General features: G+C 34.8%; 1 protein-coding gene across 1 annotated transcript in view; it reads left to right on the top strand.

Annotated features, from left to right (window-relative positions):
- Window positions 1-20,768, top strand: part of NELL2 (neural EGFL like 2) — a 332,233-nt gene that overhangs the window by 63,661 nt on the left and 247,804 nt on the right. The window contains 2 exon segments of the mRNA XM_021092577.1: window positions 18,566-18,739; window positions 18,827-18,923. Of these exon segments, the coding sequence (XP_020948236.1) occupies window positions 18,566-18,739; window positions 18,827-18,923 (271 nt within the window).

Raw genomic sequence — 20,768 nt, 5'->3', positions numbered from 1 at the left:
TTAAAAATTTACTAATAGGTGAAAAATAACACTTTGTTGGTGAGTTTGACTATTTTCTCAATACTTTATTGGCCATTTTTGTCTTCTTTTGTAAATATCCTATTTAGCTACATTGTTTATTTTTCTACATTCATTGATTTTACCGAAGTCCATTTAATAAGAATATGAATTCCATATCATCTCTATTTTTGAGTTGCCTTAAAATCTTTATGGTGATTTTTGATGTGCTATATTTTCTTAATTGATATGCAGTCAAATCAATAATTTATATCTCTAAAGGGTGGGATTATGTTAACGAGATAGGGAAGAAAGAATATGCTGTTTTCTCCTCCAAAGAAAAGAGAAAGCCAATTAGAAAATCACTGGAAAAGAAGAAAGTTTAAAACTTCCTTTATTAAAATTCATGGTCTATTATATAAAATAGAAACCAAGTTGGCATGATTTGGGGCAGTTTGTGGAAAGGAAGAAAAAACTCCATCTGTCCTTGATGTTAGTGACGTTCTTCTTTGGATGTTGATGACTTCATGCCAATGGGAAAAATTTTCTCCATAATATTTGACTCTGCAGTGAATACTAATATGTAGGCATTAATGTAAATACTGTTGATTAGTTTACAATTGATGTTTTAATTGGTGATCTGGAAAGGGGACAATACCACATCTATATTTAACTTTGCATCTTCATCTGCCACGCTGTATTTAACAAATGATCTTTGTCCAGCCTAATAAGAGCAAAGAATGGATGTCTTAAACTTAAATGTAGGTATACTTATCTAGTGTAATATCAAAAAGGTGAAGCTGGGTGGTACCAATGCCAGATACCCAGTAGCCCATTTTTTTCTCAAGTATTTGTCATGTCAAACGAAGAATCAGATCCTTATCAATTCCTAGCCTTTTATTCTGATGTGCTTATGACTGACTCCTGCAGCAAGACCACACTACTCTGATTGCTGTAGTTTTATGAGATTTTCTATCTCATAGTTCACATCTCTGTTCTTCTTGTTCAGAATTTTTTGCTGTGTTTAAGACTTCTTTCTTTAGCGTAAACTCTAGAATCAGTTTGATAAGTAAGTTTTATGAAAAAAAATTCCATTGGGATTTGTATTGGAATTATATCACATTTATAGATTAATGTGTTAGCATTTTTCTGATATTTATTTTTTTAATTCTAGTGGAGTGACTTAGCTCTTTGTTTTCTTTCATGTCTTCTTTTGTGTTCTTTATAATTGTCACCATAAATGGCATACACATATTTTGTTAGACTTATTCCTGGGAACCTTCTAGGCTGTGCTGTTACTCAGGTGGGATCTTTATTTTTTCCATTATATTTTCTAATTTGTAAAAAAAACAGAGATAACTATATTTCCAGAAAAATGGAATCTGCTTTGTATTAAAACTCACACCTTCCATGGTGTTTAATGGCTTTCCCTTTTGTCTCAGGAGGAAAGTTGGGTGCTTTGGTTACAACTCATGTTATAGTGAGAAGATTTTCAAGGTGCCGTCAAAGTTCATTTAATTATCTTTTCTTAATCTGACATACATAGATATGCACTGACATTTCAATGATCTTTTCCAAGATGAATGTTGAGGGATTGGTGTAATATATATTACAATTTTTCTCATTAAAACTTTTCCTTTTAGTCTTCTGATGTCATTATGAAACTTCCCAAATGCTCTTTAGGCCTTTGATCAATCCTTTATCATTTTTCAAAGATTCATTTAAAAGTTATATCTTTCTGCAGTTTATTGTCAAGTGACAGGAAATAGGATTCAGCTTATTTGTAACTCACTTTGTTATTTCTGTAGCTGTGGTGAAGCTTGTACCTTAAAAAAGACCTGTTCAAAATATTATTTTGTTGTCCTTTTTTGACATGGAGTTTTTTATCTCCATTACTTAAGAAACCTTATTTCCCCCGCTGTTGTACACACTTGAATTCTATTGATCTTGGCAAAGAATCATATTTTTTTGTGGTTGAAACCATGTATTGATGTATTTCATAACAGTTGAATACAAGTCATTCATAATTTTCCCCTTCTTTTTAGTGATTTGATCCATTGAGCATTTTGAAAGAAGGAGATAATTGACATGCTATCACCTTTCCTTTATACTTTAACCTTTGGTTATTTACAACACTAGGTGGTGTAAAAATTATGTTTGATTATTATTGAGGATGTTGAGTGTACCACAGAATACATGAATCACTGAACATTTTAGCTTAAATCCATTTAATTCATCTAGTAAAAGTACCCTAAACAGCACTAAAAGCGAAGTAAGATATATGTTTTGAGGAAAAAATTTGCTTTGCAAATGACTTAAGCTACATGCTTTGAAGCACTGAGCATTATATTTAAAATACTTTTTGCTAATATGGCATCTGAAAAACGGTTATCATTTCTAAAATTTACTGTTCTTTGGATATTAGTGAATTTTATGTTTTTAATATAATTATTAATAATTTGTTGGTATGTCTGATTTAATGAATAGTTTCTAAATACCCTTTGCCATTTTTACATGCGAATTTTGTTATTTTTCTTGTTTATTTCTAAGAACTTTTTTGTATGCTAAGAATGTCAACTCATTGTCAGTAATTTCTGCAGGAGAGTTCTCAGGTTAATAATTTATTTTAACTAAAACATTTTTTTTGAAATAATTTCAAGCCTACAGAAAAGTTACAAAGACAGTATGAAGAACTCCCATGTCTTCTCTTACCAGATTCCTAATTAGTAATATTTTTAGCTCATCTGCTCCCACCTTATCTCATTCCAGTGTGCCTTTTACTGACAGTATATACTCCATCACCTTTAAATACTCTACTGTTTATTTTCTTAAAATGACACTCTCCCTGTGTAACCAACACACACATTCCAATCAAGAAATCATCGACACCAAAATACCATCCAATCTCACACCCCACTCAAATTGCACAAGCTATCAAAACAGTGCCTTTTTTTTTTTATCTTGATCCATGATTCCATTCTAGAACACATGTTGCATTTGGTTGTCACATTTTGTTATTTCCTTCAGTCGGGAGTAGTTCCAGTCTTGACCTGTTTTTGCTGTCCTTTATGGTCTAAGAAGTAAAAGCATTTCATCCCTCAACCTGAGTCCATCTGATGTTTCCTCATCACTTAGCCTGTGCATTCTTACCACTCAGGCTATGTGTCTCATTAGGAACACCAAAAAATCATGCTGACCACATCTGGGGCTATACTAAGTCAATCTGTTTTACCATTGATGAGATTAACTTTGATCACCTGCTCAAATTAGTGATCTGCCAGATTCTACACTATTTTTTCCCTTTGATTTTGATTAGTACTTTATGGAAAGATAATTCAATTTTATTCCAATATTTTGTTTTTCATCAGACCTTCACCCACCTGCCTTAACATCCATTGATCAGTTCCCATCAATATCAGGTAGGATTGCTTCTTAGTGACATGAATAAAATGATAAAATCGAAAACTGAACTCATTCTAACTCAAACACATTTTTTATATTGTCAAAAAACTTAAGGAATATGTGCCATGTAAAGATATATTCATAAAAAGTAATAATTCAGACTTTCTTATATCTCCTTTTAAGTGCGCATCAGCACTCACTATGTAAGTTATCTTTAAATTAACTGCTGTATTTTTCTTTAATGAAAAGTACTCATCTATACTGAATGAAATTCAGAAAAAAATAATATGCTATTTTCCATAAAGGTGACTTGCTTAACTTTTCTACCTTTTTCTTGATAGCTTTATTTATAGTATTACATTAATTGCACTAAAAGCCACAGGCCTTCATTAAAAAAGGTCAGAGTGCATGTAAGATATATTTCCAGCAACTTTTTTTGAGGAACTTTTAAAGCATAGATGTCTTCTATGACATCTAGTTATTGGATTTTTATTTTCTGACATTTCTAATAGGTTAAAATGTTTTTTTCATTTAAAAATAAATCTGATTGTTTTCCATCAGTCAGTAACTGAAATAAATATATGACAACATCTTTCTATCCTCCAGTTTGTCAGTATGGCAGGAATTTTGTTCAATCACATTAAAAAAAGTTGTGCTTATTTTTTTTAAGCTCTCCATTTCTAACTAGCTTCGATAACATAGAGTAATAGGAACTAATAAATGCAAAAACAGTGTAAAAATGTCTGGTGATGTAAAATAAAGATTTGATAGAAATACAGACATTTTAGATATGAAAAGGGAAGGCCTGCATATACGGCAGATCATCATCCGGAGGAGTATCGATTCAGGAAAATGATGAAATGGGAAGCTCCTGGAGGGCTTGGGTTTTTCTCTTCTCCCCACTCTTCTCTGTGCCTGGTACAGTGCTTGCTGTAAAGAAGCCTAGTAGATATTTGAGGAATGACTATAGGAGGAGTGCAGAGCAGTTGCTGATATCTGGTGCTAGAGCAGTTTGCTGATTTTTTAGCTTCATTGAAGTGCTTTCTCTGCCTTATAAGGATTAACACTTTATTAGGTTCCTGTCCTGTGGCATGTAATCCCTTAAATACCTTACATGGATTAATCTCATTAAATGTGTATCACAATCTTAGAGGTAGATGCTATTATTATCCCTATTTTCCAGATAAGAAAATGGGGCCTTGAGAGGTTAAGTCTCATGTCCAAGATTACAGTAAGTGGCAGAATCAACATTTGAACCAAGCTGCCCGGCACCAGAGCCATTCTCCTAACCACTGTCTTGAGAGCTTTTCCATCTGCCTGTTTTAGAGCAGCACCATGGCCCTTCTACTTCCCTCCAAACCCAAGAATTCTATTGGCAGGGTTAATACTCATGCTTTCTATTGCCTTTGAAGACAACAGCCATATATTTTTCCTCTATTGAGCTTTTTCGTTATACTAAAAATTTTATCAGTAAATTTTCTTCCTTACAATTTATATCTTTATTTCAACAGCATCATCATGGCCTGTTGAAGTTGATACAGTATAAATAAAGCCATTGTGGTCTGCATGGTTGGGAAAATATTTTGTCTTTTCATTTTTTAAACTGTCTCTCCATAGAAAAAAGTTTGTGCTAGAAGTTAAAAATAAGATTCCTACCTTTTTGGCATATCCATCACAGTTATAATTTGGGACTGGGTTGCATCTGTTTTCTTTAGTTATGGGTGTACCCATTTTGATCGGTAACACTTGAAGTAATAGGCTCACTAAGAGCACAGTGTCATCTCAGTGGGTGACCTATGAATCCTGTTGCCTTCTTCCTTGGCTCTTATTTATTCTGAACAATAGAGGAGACATGATGACCCATGAAGCATGTCAGAAAACAGATGCTACAGTGTTGACAGCTTCCTCTCCCCTGTGACTAATTCCTTTCTTTCAAATACAGCCTGCCTAGAACTTCTAGCTGTCTTACATGCATCAGTGCTTTTCCTTTATTGTCTGCCTGTAGTTTCAGAATGTTGTTACATAGAAAGCTGCTGGAAATTCCTGCATGGGCCAACCTCTGTTGGCCTAAAGAAGTCTTATCGATTTTTCAGGACCTTAGGAAAGCAAAATGTTAACTTAAGAGGAAGATTTGAAACCAGATAAAATACTGCATGGAATCAAAGGGCATCAGGGGTCTTTGGGAGTCACTTAGTCACTCCAGATGGATGTTTTCCTAAAAGCATCATGAATCATTTTTAGGTGAAGGTGAAGATGAAAACTTACCATCTTGGGAATATAATTTGCTTCTGAAAATATTGTTTGTTGTTTATTCTTTGAAACAGTACAATTACATGCACACCTTAACACACTTGTAAAAGCATGGAAATTGAAAAGAATGTTGCTATATCCTCTTGGGAACACACACAGACACACACACACACACACACACCACACACACAAATCCCAGTTCATCCAAAACTGTAATAGTATTTAATTTACGTATATAAATGTATATGGTTTTAAAGAGATCACTAAATTCTTTCTTTTGGGTCAAACTGACTTAAATAATTCTAACAGATAAAACTACATCCAGGAGAGATTTATTTATTTATTTATTTATTTATTTATTTATTTTCACAAAACTTGACTAAAACATCCAAATTCAGAAACTATAAAATGACATATTATCATTTTTTAAAAGTAAAATTAAGTACATAGTGTCATATATTCTAAATGATCTATTAACTAATTTAATGATTTCTCAATAAGCACATTTTTCCCTTTCAGACCATGCTCTACTTTTTTATGTGTATATATTTTTAGAGCTTTTCATATCAAAGTGGATGTGTTCTGAAAATTTGATATATAAAATATAATTTTTATATTTTTGAATTCTGTTTGACCATAAACACCTATCACAGATGGTTTCACAGATCCAAGGATAATTTATTCCACTTCCTTTCTACAGAAGTAGAATTGTACATACTCAGTTGAAAAGGAAATTCATGTTTTAGGTAGATCTTTTAAAATAACTTTCATCTTTAAATTCAAATGAAGTGATACCTCAGTTAATAAATCCCTTGGGATCAAATGTATTTCATTACTTAACTGTATTAAACTCACACAAGCACATTAAAGTCTTTCAAAACAGAACTGGTAGTTAGTGCTTTATTCAAATGACCAAATCTTTAAAATTTCTCCTCTAACGTATTAATCTGAGTTGTGTAGAAAAAGTAGAACCATTTCTGTAATTAGAGCAATATTACATATTTTAAAGGGATAGTAATTTAGAAAAGTTTTAGAAAGAAGAAAAGAGTGCAGTGCCCCATTCTCAGCCTACTACACTTCAATGTAAACCTCTTGGAGAGTTAGTTACTTTTCACTTCCTTTCAGATATCATTAATTAACCTCTCTACATTAGAATAAGGTCTTGAGGCAGAATAGCTTTGGAGATGCCCTCAGGAGTGGTATGGAAGTAATGCAGTCTCCAAATAGATGCCTTGAGTTTTCAGCAGTGGAGATTGTATTATATATAGCTTGGGAATTATTGCAAAGATCTTTTTTCTCCATGGATGTCAAACTAATGCTCCCCAGTTTTTGAAAGAACCATTGTTTTTCTCTTAGAATTGCAGTCACCTTGCTGTAATGAACTGAACCCAGATGTATGGGTCTGTTTTTAAACTATCCGTATGGTTCTTTTAGTCCATATTTCCATTCACGTACCCAACATTGCACAGTTTTAACTACTGTGGTTTTATAATAATTTTAGATATGGTAGTATAAACTCTCCAAATTTTGTTTTACTTCAAGTTTATCTTGGATATACTTGCATTTTTTACATTTCCTTGTAATTTTAAAAACAGCTTGATTTTTGGTTGGGATTTCATTAAATCTATACAAAAATTTGAGGAATGATTTACTTATTTCCATTAGAGATTTTAAGATTTCTCTCAGTAATATTTCATATACCATTTTATTTCACTTATTTTATAGAGTTACTGCACATTTTCTGTTAAATTTATTCTGAGGTGATGTTTTGATGTTAAATTTTATTTTCTACTTGTTAGCAATACAAGTGAATTTTGAATGACCTTCCAGTGACCTTTATTAATTTGTATTCTTTATTACTCATTTATTCATTATCCATTTACTGTTCATTATAATATTGACTGCCAATAATAGTGATAGTTCTTTTTTTTCAATGCTCGTACCTTAATATTTTTTTCCTATCTTATCGCACTGGCTGTTCAATTCAATATGGAATAAATATGGAATAAAATTATGTTAACTGACATCTTTATCGTCCCAATCTGATGGGGAAAACTTTTGCTATTCCATCATTACATATGATGCTTGTCATAGTTATTTTTATTGGTAGATTCCTCATCTCCTATAATGCAACTTCAGCTTTTATTCCTCAGAATTTAAAAAAGAATAAATGTTAAATTTTATCACATTATTTTGCAATTGCTAAACATTTAATTTTTCTCCTTTATTTGTTAATTTATATTGAGTTATACTGACTGATTTTCAAACTGTTAAATCAACCTTAAACTTCTGATATAAATCTCAGTAAGTTATGATCTATTATTCTTTTTAGATTATATCTGTTAATATTTGTTTAGGTTTTTTACATCTATTTTTATGAAATAAATTGGTTTGTAGTTTTCCTTTCTTGCAATGTCTTTAAAAGCTTTTTGCTTCATAAAATGTGTTAGGATATGCCCTCTTTTTACTAATCTCTGGAAGAATTTATAAAATATTGCTGTTAGTTTCTCCTTAAACTATTCAAAATAATTCACTGATCTAGCCATCTGAGATTGGAGTAAAGTTTGTGGGATGGTTTTAATTACACTTTACTTCTTTTTAGATTTAGTGTCCATATCCCTAACAAAGGCCAGCACTCCAACTGTGTATTAAATTGCATTCCTTCTTAGGGCCCTTCTTTGGGAATTCACTCATTCTTTTGCACTATTACTTTGTGCCCTCTCTGTTGGATATTACATAAGCACATAAATATGCTATAATATTTATATATATTTATATAATATTATATATTGATACAATATTTCATTTATTCAATATAATACAATTATTAGATAATTATACTACAATTGTACATACAATCATATAATACATCAATTATATAATATAATATAGTCTCAAAAATTCTCTACTGACCACAGTATTCAACTACTGCTCCTTGGTTTCCCTTTAGTTGTCTCCAGATCCCCTCCCTCACTCTTTATTGAGCCTTCTCCAGTGAGGCTCCAGCTCTCTCTGCCTCACTAAAAATGTACTTGTCAAAGTCAGCACAGATGTCTGCGTTTTCTTCAACTCTGAGTCCTCATTCTTTTGGACTTTGATTATTCCCTCCTTCCTGAGCTTGAGGAAGCTCCCACTTTTCTGGTTTTATTTCTCAGTCTCCTAGCCCCTTCCCCCTCACACCCAGACATCTGGATTTAAGACTCTTCCAGACTTCTTCCCTATATTCACTTAGTTCCTAAGTGATCTCATCTTGTCTAAGGGCTTTAAATCCCATCTCTATGAAACAGTTGTTTCCTAATTTTTTTCTCTTATCTTGATCTTTGCCCTTGGACTCCAGAATTGAATATTTGACAGTCCATCCCATCTTTACTTGGATATTAAGTTGAAATAACGAACTATGCATGTCAGAAGTCAAACTCACCATCCTCTTCCTCAAACTTGCTTTTCATTCAGTCCCCACCTCAGTAAATGGTAACTGCTTTCTTCTAGTTGTTCAGGCTGAAAACCTTGAAGTATTTCTTGATTTCTCTCCCACTTCACATTTAATCCTAAGAAAATCTTTTCACCCTTTTCATCACCTTCCCTGGTCCAAGCCACCTCTGGCAATAAGGTTCAAACTCATCTCTTTGATGCTGCTGCAACCTCCTATCCTCCATACAGTTTGTTCCTGGCACTGTAGCCAAATTGATTATATTAAAACAGTTCAAAAAACCCTCTCATGACTTTCTACTTACAGCAGCCCAAGTCATTTTATTAGACTCTGAGGCCCTAAATGTCCAGCCTCTCTCTTTCTGAGGCCTTTTTGACCTAACTTCCTACTATTCTGATCTTTCTTCATTTTACTCTAGCCGCATGGACTTCAGTGATATTCCTTGAATTTGCCAGGCAGGTTCCTACCTCAGGGTTATTGCGCATCTTCAGGGATTCACTAGATGTCACTTTTTCAGTGAGGCTTTTGCTGAACATCTTATTTTAAATATCCCCTTACCATACTCCTTATCCTCCTTCCCTACTTTAATTTTCTTCATAGATTTTTTTTTTTTACCGTGTAACCTATTTGTTTGATATGTTTTTTTCATTTACCTATTTCAATACACATTTTTTGTTTGTTTGTTTGTTTTTTGGCCACACCTGTGGCATGTGGAAGTTCTTGAATCTGGGATTGAACCCTCACCACAGCAGTGACAACACCAGATTCTTAACCCACTGAGCCACCAGAGAACTCCCTAGGACTGGTGTTTTTATCTCCTTGGTTCACATCCCTTGGAAACGTGTATGCCATTTGAATCAGCAATTTCATTTGTAATAATTTATTCCAAGAAGGTAATTGTGCAGGAGCACAAAGAAACATATATTAAAATATTTTTTAAGTATAAAAACCTGGAAAAAGTAATAGGAACTTGGATATTAAATAAATAATGGCACAGCTATACTGTAAAATACCATACTTCTGTTAAAAAGGATATGGCTTTACTTTTACTGATTTGGAAAGATTAAATTAAAAGGACTGCAAAGGATACATGCAGAAATATTGATGTTGATCATCTCATGCCAACGGTACCATTGGTAATCTGAATTTTCATCTTCATGTTTTGCGTATTTTCTTAAATTTTGTGTAATTATAACCAATTACTTTATGTCAAAAAATTGTATGCATATAAAACAAGTTGTCAAATTCTTCACAAGTAGCCACATTCTCCTTGGTCTTCTCATAAGGCAGGAATACTTAGCTTGGAGTCCATGATTGGATCTCATGGATCTGTGAACCCCCTGTAAAATCTGTAAGCCATATTTTCTACACGCTTTCTACACACTTGCACACATTCATTTTCAGATCATCGAAACAGTCCATATTCCCCAGCTGGCCTTCCTCAACCTTCTGTTTTCGTGTTCATTCCTGATAAAGTAGGGAAGACACATCTTCTTTGAGTCGGCCTCTCCTTTGAGCCTTTTGCTCCAATCTTTCACAAATTTCCATCTGCTTGGTCTTAGTCACAACTAAGTAGATCAAGGTGATGAGATGAGGGCCTAGCATTCAGTAGTTACCACCCTTTATCCAACAACTCGTTTCAGCTTTAGACTTCCATGGTTACTCTGTGCTATGGAGTGAATAGCCACTTATTATCAGTGCTTTATCATCTCTTTTCTTTCTCCATCTTTGTATAAGACCTTTCTCAAAGTGATATTTCACAAATACACAGATACCATTAAATTCTTCTGCCCTCCAGGATCATTCATAGCTCAAAGTGTTGTTTCTTAGAATCTGTGTGTGTGTGTGTGTGTGTGTGTGTGTGTGTGTGTGTGTTTGTGTGATGCTGGCCTTATCATTAGTAGTAATAAATTACCTCCACTTCATGAATGGCCATTTTTCCTTTTATTTTATTGTAAACTCAGTTACGTGGGGTAATAAGATGGACAGGTTTTCATTCAAGCATCATCTTTGATGCCAGAGCTTCAATCATGAATCATTTCCATTTGCTACTGATCTTTCCCCTTGGTGATATAATTTTGGCTCCTAGCTACATTATTCATGAAGAAGTTTTGTTACCCTCACTGACCTAGCTATATTCCTCTTCTTGCAGCAAGACTTTTATAGTATTATTATTATTAGTTTTGAAATGGCCAGACTTAATTTTCAGATAATGATGTGCTTATTATTGAGGATCTTCAGTGTTATTTGGCCTTATTCATTGCCATATTCTCAGCGCCCATAGTAAACATTTGGGGGAATAAGTGAATGAATAAATCCTAGTTTAAAAAACTGTCTTCCTTTTATGCTTTAATATAAGGAAGGTCTTTGTTTTGTAAAAACAAAATAATTGGCCTTAGGGAGTCGTGAATTATTGGTCACCAGATGAATTCAAACACATCGGATGACCATTTGATGGGAACATCATAGGTGATATTCAAGCATCGCTATTTGGGGTAGATTCTCATTAAATTACTTTCAGTCTGATGTTCATGTTTACACAAAAATAAACTCTGAAAATTTGCTGATGTTTAAATAACATGCATAAATATTCATTGGAAATACAAATCATCGTTGTAATGTCTATGGAGTGCTTACTCTATCGGGAACTGTGCAAAAAGTACTTCAGACTTATTTACAAAACAGCAATAGAAGGTCACAAATCTTACTACCTCTCTTCGATAGGGAAGGAAACTGAGGCTTGGAGATGATTTTTGACTTGTCCCATTATGAACTCTGGAGACAGAATTAAGATTCTGAGATTTTTTAAATTGCTGCCTTATACTGTCTTGCTGATGACCAAACACCATTAAAAACTAACAAAAATGGAATCATTTGATTCTAATGAAGAATGCCAGAAAATACACCTTTTACTCCCTACTCTCCCATCACCCTAAGTGTTTGAGGGAATCACTGGAAAAGGTGAGGTGAAATAGACAATTTTTTTTCTAATAAATAAACATAGCTGCCTAACACACAATAATTTTGGCCCTACCACTGGACTTCACATTTCATATTTTATTGGTTATAGCAGTAGAGCGTCCATAATACCAATGCCGTCAGCTTAGTTTCTATGAGATGGATTAATCTTCTGTTTTTATCTGTAACTTATGCCTCCTGATTTCTGCATTTTTTTTCAATTAAAATTCAAATTGCTTGTTATTCGCAGAATTGGCTATAAGGAGCTGGGTTTATCAATGATACCTAACCGGGACTCTGGCAATAATAAAAATAGTTACCATTTATTGAATGTTTACTTTGTTTCAAACACCATGCTTTATATGGCTCATTATATTGAATCCTTATTTTACAGATGAGGAAACTGAGGTGGTGAGAGGTCAGATCATAGGTAGTGGTAAGAGGTGGAGCTGGGTTTTCATTTTCAAAGCCTGTGCATGTTAATGTCTTTGCAGTTGTACCATCCATGAACCACATTAATGATATATACAGAACTAGAAGTGCAACGGCTTTCCTTTAGGTGACTAGTTTACAACTGGGTTGTAGCTTAATGTACTGAGATGATCCGATCATCTTTCTATTTATGTTTAATTTAAGGCAGCAGAAAAATTCTCATTTCATGTTGTGTGCAACCTTTTTGTCAGATGAGACATGACCTTGTTTTTATTCTTTGATCTTGAGTTATGAAGGAGGCTGTTAAAGTGAATGATGTCCTGCCACTGTTGCCTATTTCTCCCAAGCCTAATCTTAGTTTAATATTTCTGTCATTGCAAAGAATATTTGATTAGCAGAGGCATAAATTATTATAAATGGTGAACTTTATTTCTGATTTTAGTTACCTCTCAAAATTATGGATGGCAAATCAAAGAGACATTATACATTGAAGTGTGACAAATTATCTTCTTGGGATTTACAATGTGATTTTAATTTAAGGTAGTAAATGCTCATTAAACATAAAAGGGAAAATAAAGGACAATACAAAGAAGGTTAAAAATCACACATAGTTCTATCACTCAGTTGCTTTTAAAAACCTTGATACATTTCATTCCAATATATATTTTCCCCTTGGTCATAGCTGTAAGCAATGTGTTAGTTAAGGTTCTTGCTTGTAAGGTCAATTTGGAGCTGGTGGCAGACAAGGAGGGCAGTTTACAGAACTGATGTGAGGCTGAGACACCAGAATTTGGAGCAAGCACTAAGCAAAGGCGCCCTGATGGGCCAGCAAATCAAAAGCAAGATGCAGAGTGACGTTAATACAGCTTACTGGGATGCTGTTTCCCTACAGCAATGCAGGGGTCCCTCCTCTCCCCCACCTCCTTGCTGTGTTCCCTCCAGATTCCCAGTCCCATGGAAGAGCATCAGATGCTAGGGTGTGTCAGGGGCCCTCCCCTGGCTGCATAATGGGCAAAAAGGGAGAGAGAGGATTTGACCTTTGCTTTTTGAAATGAAAAAGATAGCGAATGTGTTCTGTATGTGCCTAGTAATGCTCTGAGTGTTTTCTAAAGTGAAATAACTCATTCTAATCCTCACAGAGGTCCTTTGAGGCAAGTACAATTCATGTCCCTGTTTTATGGTTGAGTAACCAGAGGAGGCACAGGAAGTTGAAGTAGCTTACCGCTGCTAAGAAGGCTACTAGAATGTGAACCTAGAGCTTGGGCTTTAGAGCTTGGCTGTCTAACCACACTGATCTGCCTCACCTCGGGGTGGGGGTATGGGTGACGGGGGAGGGGATCAGGCCTGCCTTTCTTTCAGATGTCACCCAGTAGGGGACAGATGGAGTTCTGGCAATAAATATGACTGTTAATAGAAAAAAGATGCATTGAGATATGCCCAGTGTTCATTACACATAGTTTTAAACTTGTATAATTGTATTTTCCTGTAATTTTATGTTTCCATATGGTTTTGTGTGTCTTAATAGTGACTGGTTTTGAAGTTATGGATTGACTCCTTTCAACCTGATTTCCCTTCTCTTAATGAGAGCCAATATTTGTTGAATAATAACCACATGCCAGGCACACTTTAAATGTTTCATATCATTATTTTTCTCTTCCCAATTTTTTTTGTGTATTACTTATCAATTTCATTTAAAAAAAAAACCTTATTGAATAATGCTGATAAAAATGTAACTTTTGGTAAAATATCTATTAACTTCTGAAGGGTCGTTATTGTGTGTGGAGCAGTGTTAGCCTCCTTGTTATTAAAGGATACTTGTAGTGCCTCAAGTTTAGGACTTCAGTACAGGTGACGTTTCTTTTTTTTTTTTTTTTTTGCTATTTCTTGGGCCGCTCCCGCAGCGTATGGAGGTTCCCAGGCTAGGGGTCTAATCGGAGCTGTAGCCACCGGCCTACACCAGAGCCACAGCAACGCGGGATCCGAGCCGCATCTGCAACCTACACCACAGCTCACGGCAACGCTGGATCCTTAACCCACTGAGCAAGCGCAGGGACTGAACCCGCAACCTCATGGTTCCCAGTTGGATTCGTTAACCACTGCGCCACGACGGGAACTCCCCAGGTGACGTTTCTAATAATATCTAAGGATATTATTAGATATCTGATCCCAGACCAACAGCAGTGATATGTTTCTTGCCTCCATGTATAAAGACCTGAAGGTGTGTAGCAAGGGAGTGATGTGTTTTGCTGATGTTATCTTTTTAAAATGCAGGCACCTTTCCATCACTATAAAATTCACTAGTTGATTAGAAAATGAATACTTGGAGTTCCCGTCGTGGCGCAGTGGTTAATGAATCCGACTAGGAACCATGAGGTTGCGGGTTTGGTCCCTACCCTTGCTCAGCGGGTTAATGATCCGGCGTTGCCGTGAGCTGTGGTGTAGGTTGCAGATGCGGCTCGGATCCCGCGTTGCTGTGGCTCTGGTGTAGGCCGGCGGCTACAGCTCAGATTCGACCCCTAGCCTGGGAACCTCCATATGCCGCGGGAGCGGCCCAAAGAAATAGAAAAAAAATAAAAATAAAAATAAAGAAAAAAAGAAAGAAAATGAATACTTGTTATCAAATAATAAAATAGAAAGCCTCTCTGCTTGATATTTTCTGGATCAAAGACCAAATAAGTTGGCATTTTATTTATCCTTTATAAGTTCTACGCCTGATTTCTATTCTTGACTACTTAGTTTATTTTTTAAACTTAAAATAGAATTTTTACTGTATATGTATAAATTGATTAAAGAAGTGATATATAATTAATGAAGAAAATTCAAGGTTATAAAAATATTTGAAAAAGTTCTTCACATCTTTTTCCCTGAATTATACTCCCTTGGGGTAACTACTATTGACATTTTGGCTAATATCCTTCTTGATCTTTTTTTTCCTAACCATACACATACACAGACAATCTTGTCAAACTAAATGGGATCCCACAGAGCTTTTTTTAGTTTACTTAATAATGAACTATGGCATTGTTTCGCCTCAAAACTCATTCTTTCAGAGTGTGGCATAATGTGTTCCAGAATATGAATGTATCCTAATTCCCCTGTGAGTAGATAGTTACTATTTTAGTAGATTTCTACTATTTCAAATCTGCAGTGAGTACCTTCAGCTTTTACCATTGCTAATTTGTGCTATTAACTGCAGGATTTATTTTCAGTTTCAAATTGCTGATTTAAATATGCACATCTAATGTGTTGATAGTTTTACCAAACTGCCTTTCAAGAAACCCATGTCAGTTTATTTTGTCACAAATCATGTATCAGAGTGCTTATTTCCCTACAATCTTTTTGACACTGGATATTATTAATCGTTTTGATTATTTTGCTAATCTGACTTGTGAATCTGTTGAATTGCTTTTCTTTCTTTCTTTATTTGTTAGTGCTCTTCATGCATTGTGAACAGTAACCTCTGGTTTACATATATTTCATCTTGTGTTATGGAATGTTATTTGTTGTCTTAATTTTATTTATAGTATTTTTTCCAATGAGAAATTTTTAATTTTTATATAGTTAAATGTCATTAATTTATGTTTTATCTTATGGTTTCTGTTTTATCCTTATTTCTTTTCTTTTAAAATTATCATTTGTTTCCTTCTTTAGGATTATTCCTATCAGTGTACAAACACGCGTAGTATGTCTTATCAATCATAATACAGAAACCTCCCTTAGCACATGTCTTTTAGCAGCTACCTTCCCAGTTCTCTCAGTGTCTGTACTTGTCATCTCGTATTTATCTCTGCCATTGTTTCTTGAACTTACTTCAAGCAGGCATTCCTCCCTGAAATAGTGTTAGTGTTACCCAAAAGCCTTTGTTTTGCCAAATCCAATGGTTAAGTTTTTGGCTTACTTGACCAACCATTAGGGATATTTAATACAGCTCATTACTTCCTTTTGCTTGAGGCATCTTCTTCACTTTTTCCCTCTCTCTCACTAGCCTTTGGTTTCTTTTGCTAGTTTACCCTCATAATGTTAATCTGTCCTTTCATCTGTAATTACCTGGGTAATCTCTAGGTAATCCCTATGCCTTCATGGCTTTCAATACAACCTATATGTCTTTAACTCCCAAATTCTATCTTCATTATGGACCTCTCTCCATTTCAGACTTGAGATCTATTTGTCCTTTTTATGTGTCTCCTTGAGTGTTCATTAGTCACCTTAAACATAACATATCTAAGTTTAAAACTTCATTCAAGTTATCTTGTTTTTTTTTTTTTAATTTGAGAATGTCTTGATTTCTTCATTTCTGAAGGATATTTTCACTGGATGTAGAATTCTGGAATAACAGCTTTTTCTTTCATCATGTGAAAAAATATTTTGCCACTTCATTCTGGCTTTCATTGTGTCTGCTGGGTAATCACTACCGTTCTAATTGATATTTCCTATACATAATATGTTAATTTTGTTCTGACCGCTTTCAATGTATTTTTCTTTGTTTTTAGTTTTTAGGTGTTTAATTATGATGAGTATTTCTTTGGGTTTATCTTATTTGAGGTTTGTTTAGATTCCTGTGAGTTTATATCTTTTTCCAAATTCAGAGATTTCAGCCATTATGTCTTCAAGTACTTTTTGAGTTCACCTCTTTCTCCTCTTTTATGGATTCTACAAATATGTTAGATCTTTTGTTATAATTCCACAGGTCTCTGTGACTCTATTCATTTTTTTTTTTCAGTCTATTTTCTTATTCAGGTTGGATAATTTTTCTTCTGTCTTCCAAATAACTGATTTTTTTTTCTTGGTCCCCTCCAATCTACTGGCTGGCCCACCCCTTGAGCTTTTATTTCAGTTATTGTATTTTCCAGTTCTGAAATTTCCTTTAGGTTCTTATTTGTTTAGATTTTCTGTTTCTTTGCTGAGGCTTTCTGTTTTTTTTTCATTTGTTTTAAGTGTGTTCAAATATGTTTGTAATTGCTTATTTTTTAAATCAATGCTTCTTTCAAATCTTTGGCAGGTGATTTTAACATCTGTATCATCTCAGTGTTGATTTTTATTGATTGTCTTTTTTACATTAAGATCTTTCTGGTTCTTGGCATGACATATTGTTTTTAATTGAAACCTGGATTTTTTTATACAATGTTCTGAGACTTGGATCTCATATAAACTCCATATTTTTTTGGGCTTTCTCTGTCACTGCTCTGGGAGGGGATGAGGGGGTATCATCTTGTTACTTCTAGGTGGAACTAGAAGTCCAGATTCCCTACTTGGCCTTTTCTTGACAATTCAGGGAGAACTTCTTTATTTCTGGGTAGAGAAGTCTAAGTTCCAACTCCCCACATGGTCTCTACCAGTCACTATGGTAGGGATGGTGTCATTACTACTGGGTTATGGTGAAAGTTCTGACCCTCCACTAGGTCTCCTCTGACACCACCCCATTGAGCAGAGGGCAGCGTGCTTTGTTACTAGGGATGGAAGTCTAAGTTCCTTCTCACATCCACTGATTCTGAGGATGGCTGGGGTGGGGGCAGGCCCTTACTGACTAATACAGTTAAAACCTAGGCCCTCTCTTTTACCTTCTCTGACACCTCTGGCAGAGGTGTTGGGTATCTCACTTCTGCCTCAAGAGAGGGGAAATCTGGGCTCCCCCTTAGCCTTTGCTGACATGTTTAGGGATAGGGTCAAAGTATTTCTAGTGGTGCTTGGCTGAATTAGAGTGATTGTTCTCTAGAGAGAAAGTTTTTATCTTTCTGGGCTTCTCCTTTTCTGATACTTTAGCTAGAGGGAGCAGGCTTTTGTGGGGAGTTTTTTTGTCTGCATCCATTGATATTTCTAGGTTTCTAGCTTCTTCAGCTCCAAGAATGGGATATACGAGGCAAAACAATAACCCAGTACACTCACCAGTCTGTTGTTACTTGGGTCTTGAATTCTTTAGATTTTTTTTCTCCATCTTTCAGACTCTTCTTATTGTTTGCTTTATAATATAATGTATAATTGTACTTACTGAGAGCAGTAGGAAAAGTATGTTGATTTCATCTTTCAGGATACAGTGGTCATGTCAATCACTTTTGAACCTTATTTTCAATGGACCCCATATGGCTCTTCTCTGTGCAGGTACCTGGAACTGGAAAGCAGTGGTCATCGGAATGAGGTCAGACTGCACTACCGCTCAGGTAGCCACCACCCTCACACAGAAGTGTTTCCTTACATTTTAGCTGATGATAAATGGCACAAACTCTCCTTAGCCATCAGCGCCTCCCACTTGATTTTACACATTGACTGCAATAAGTAAGTGAAATGTTCTAAGTTCAGAAAATGGAAGATTCTGAGAAATAGTGGTCAATTCATTACTTATTTGATGTTTCTTCTTTGCAGAATATATGAAAGAGTGGTGGAAAAGCCCTCCACAGACTTGCCTGTGGGCACAACATTTTGGCTGGGACAGAGAAATAATGCACATGGATATTTTAAGGTATCTTTTGGCTAAAGTCTGAGCATAAAGTGTAAATTGAAAACCTTCAAATGAGTTTGGAATAGTACCTTTTGCTTTTCATGGTGTAAAAGCAAAATAATGTGATTTGTATAGTTTTTTTTCTATTTGGTCTATTTCTATTTTTTTTTTTCACTGCTATTTTATTTAGCTGACTAATGCTATTTTCTCTTTTTTCCTAAATGAGTTTGATCTTTATACACAACAGAGATGGTCACAAGGCTGCAGTCAGGGCAGTTAACATATTCTCGAAATTAGGTATTCAAAAATAAGAATCTAAAATGTTAGTAAACAAGTAAACAAACTCTTCACCATCGAAATGTAACCTTTGATGATACTTTTATAGGGATGTGAATAATAGAAGATTAAAACTTTTCAACACTCATATTCATGGTCTCCTTGTACTCCTGAAAGTAAGAAAGGAAAACATATATACACAAATCTATCAAATTAGAAAGCAGTTATATAGATTTTCCTTATTGTCTGTTTAGAGAAACACTCCATAGAATTGCATCACAAGATCTAGAAGACATCCCATTCACCTTTCTGTATTTTCAAGATAGGGAAATAAAGTCTGGAAAATTGCTTGACTAAAGACCATAATGTAATCATTTTTCTCCCCAGTGATTCTGACAATGACTGTAATACAGAATTGCCTTTAAACAAAAGAATGGTAGATGATGTGTCTAACTCATGGACTTCTAGGTAGAGTAGGTACCAGTAACTTTAAAATTGTGTTCTAAGAAAGGTTTGTAATCCTAGAAAGATGTTTTTAAAACTTAACTCTAAATATTACCAGGTGTTTTCAATATAGTTCATCAAATCCTAGTCTTGCTGGCCTTGCTTGGTATAGGGACTTCTTTCCCCCTTTTTTACATGTGCATAAACCTGTTCAGAGAGGCTAAGTGACTTATCCAAAGCCAGTCACGGGGAATTGATCTCGTGCTTGTGAATCCTGAAAAATCAGTGCTTTTTTTTTTTTAACCCCCTTATGTCAAGGGTAACAGATTTGTGCTGTGAATGCCAAGTCCCTCCTCTGTTTAATCATGACAGTCATTCCCATGGAGCCCAGATGGAGCCTCAGAAACTTTCTCACATGTCCATTATGTGTGCTGCTCTAGGAGAAGTAATTTTTACCCAAGACCGTAAATGGTGCCCACTAGGCTTGGGCAGTACACAAACTGTAGAACTGTACATGGTAGCCTTGCTTCCGTGTTGCTACTTCCAAGTTTGCTGAATACAAGCTGCCTCCCTAATCCAAACCCTGCCACATAGTGGACTTAAATATTTATCATTTACACTGATATTCTTTTTATACCATGCTATCATCAGATTAAATATGTACAAGATATATAGGTCAGGACTTGACTGGTAAATCTTTGTAGTACACTCAGAATTGTCTTAATAATATCTTGGGACTGTCACATCTGTCATTAACATTCGGTTTGAATTTTTCAAAGGGATAAAGTGAAATATGAATGAAAGAAAATTTATAAAGGTGATGAAGAAAAGAGAGGGGTGCTGGGTGTAAGGATAGCTGGAGTGTGTCCGAAGAGGTCATTTCTGAGGTGCCATTTGGCCATTGCTTTAAGAGCTTTGTAAACTGGAAACTAATTATACCTTATTGATGGAGGATGCATATAAATTTTGCATATAAACATGTAATGTGACTCCTGTGTAAAATGAGTCATTTCCAGTTGGAATTTTGAAAAATTTAATGCTAAACTTTCTGTACTCCTAAGGATTCATCACTAAGTCTTGCTGTAACTGTTTAATAAATCTATTGTCCTTTTTAAATTGAGAAATTGATTTTAAAAGATCCAAGCG

Source organism: Sus scrofa, chromosome 5, assembly GCF_000003025.6.
Source record: "Sus scrofa isolate TJ Tabasco breed Duroc chromosome 5, Sscrofa11.1, whole genome shotgun sequence".
NCBI lineage: Eukaryota > Metazoa > Chordata > Mammalia > Artiodactyla > Suidae > Sus > Sus scrofa.
The sequence above is the reverse complement of the archived record's forward strand: the minus strand, read 5'-3'. Positions and strand labels throughout refer to the sequence as shown.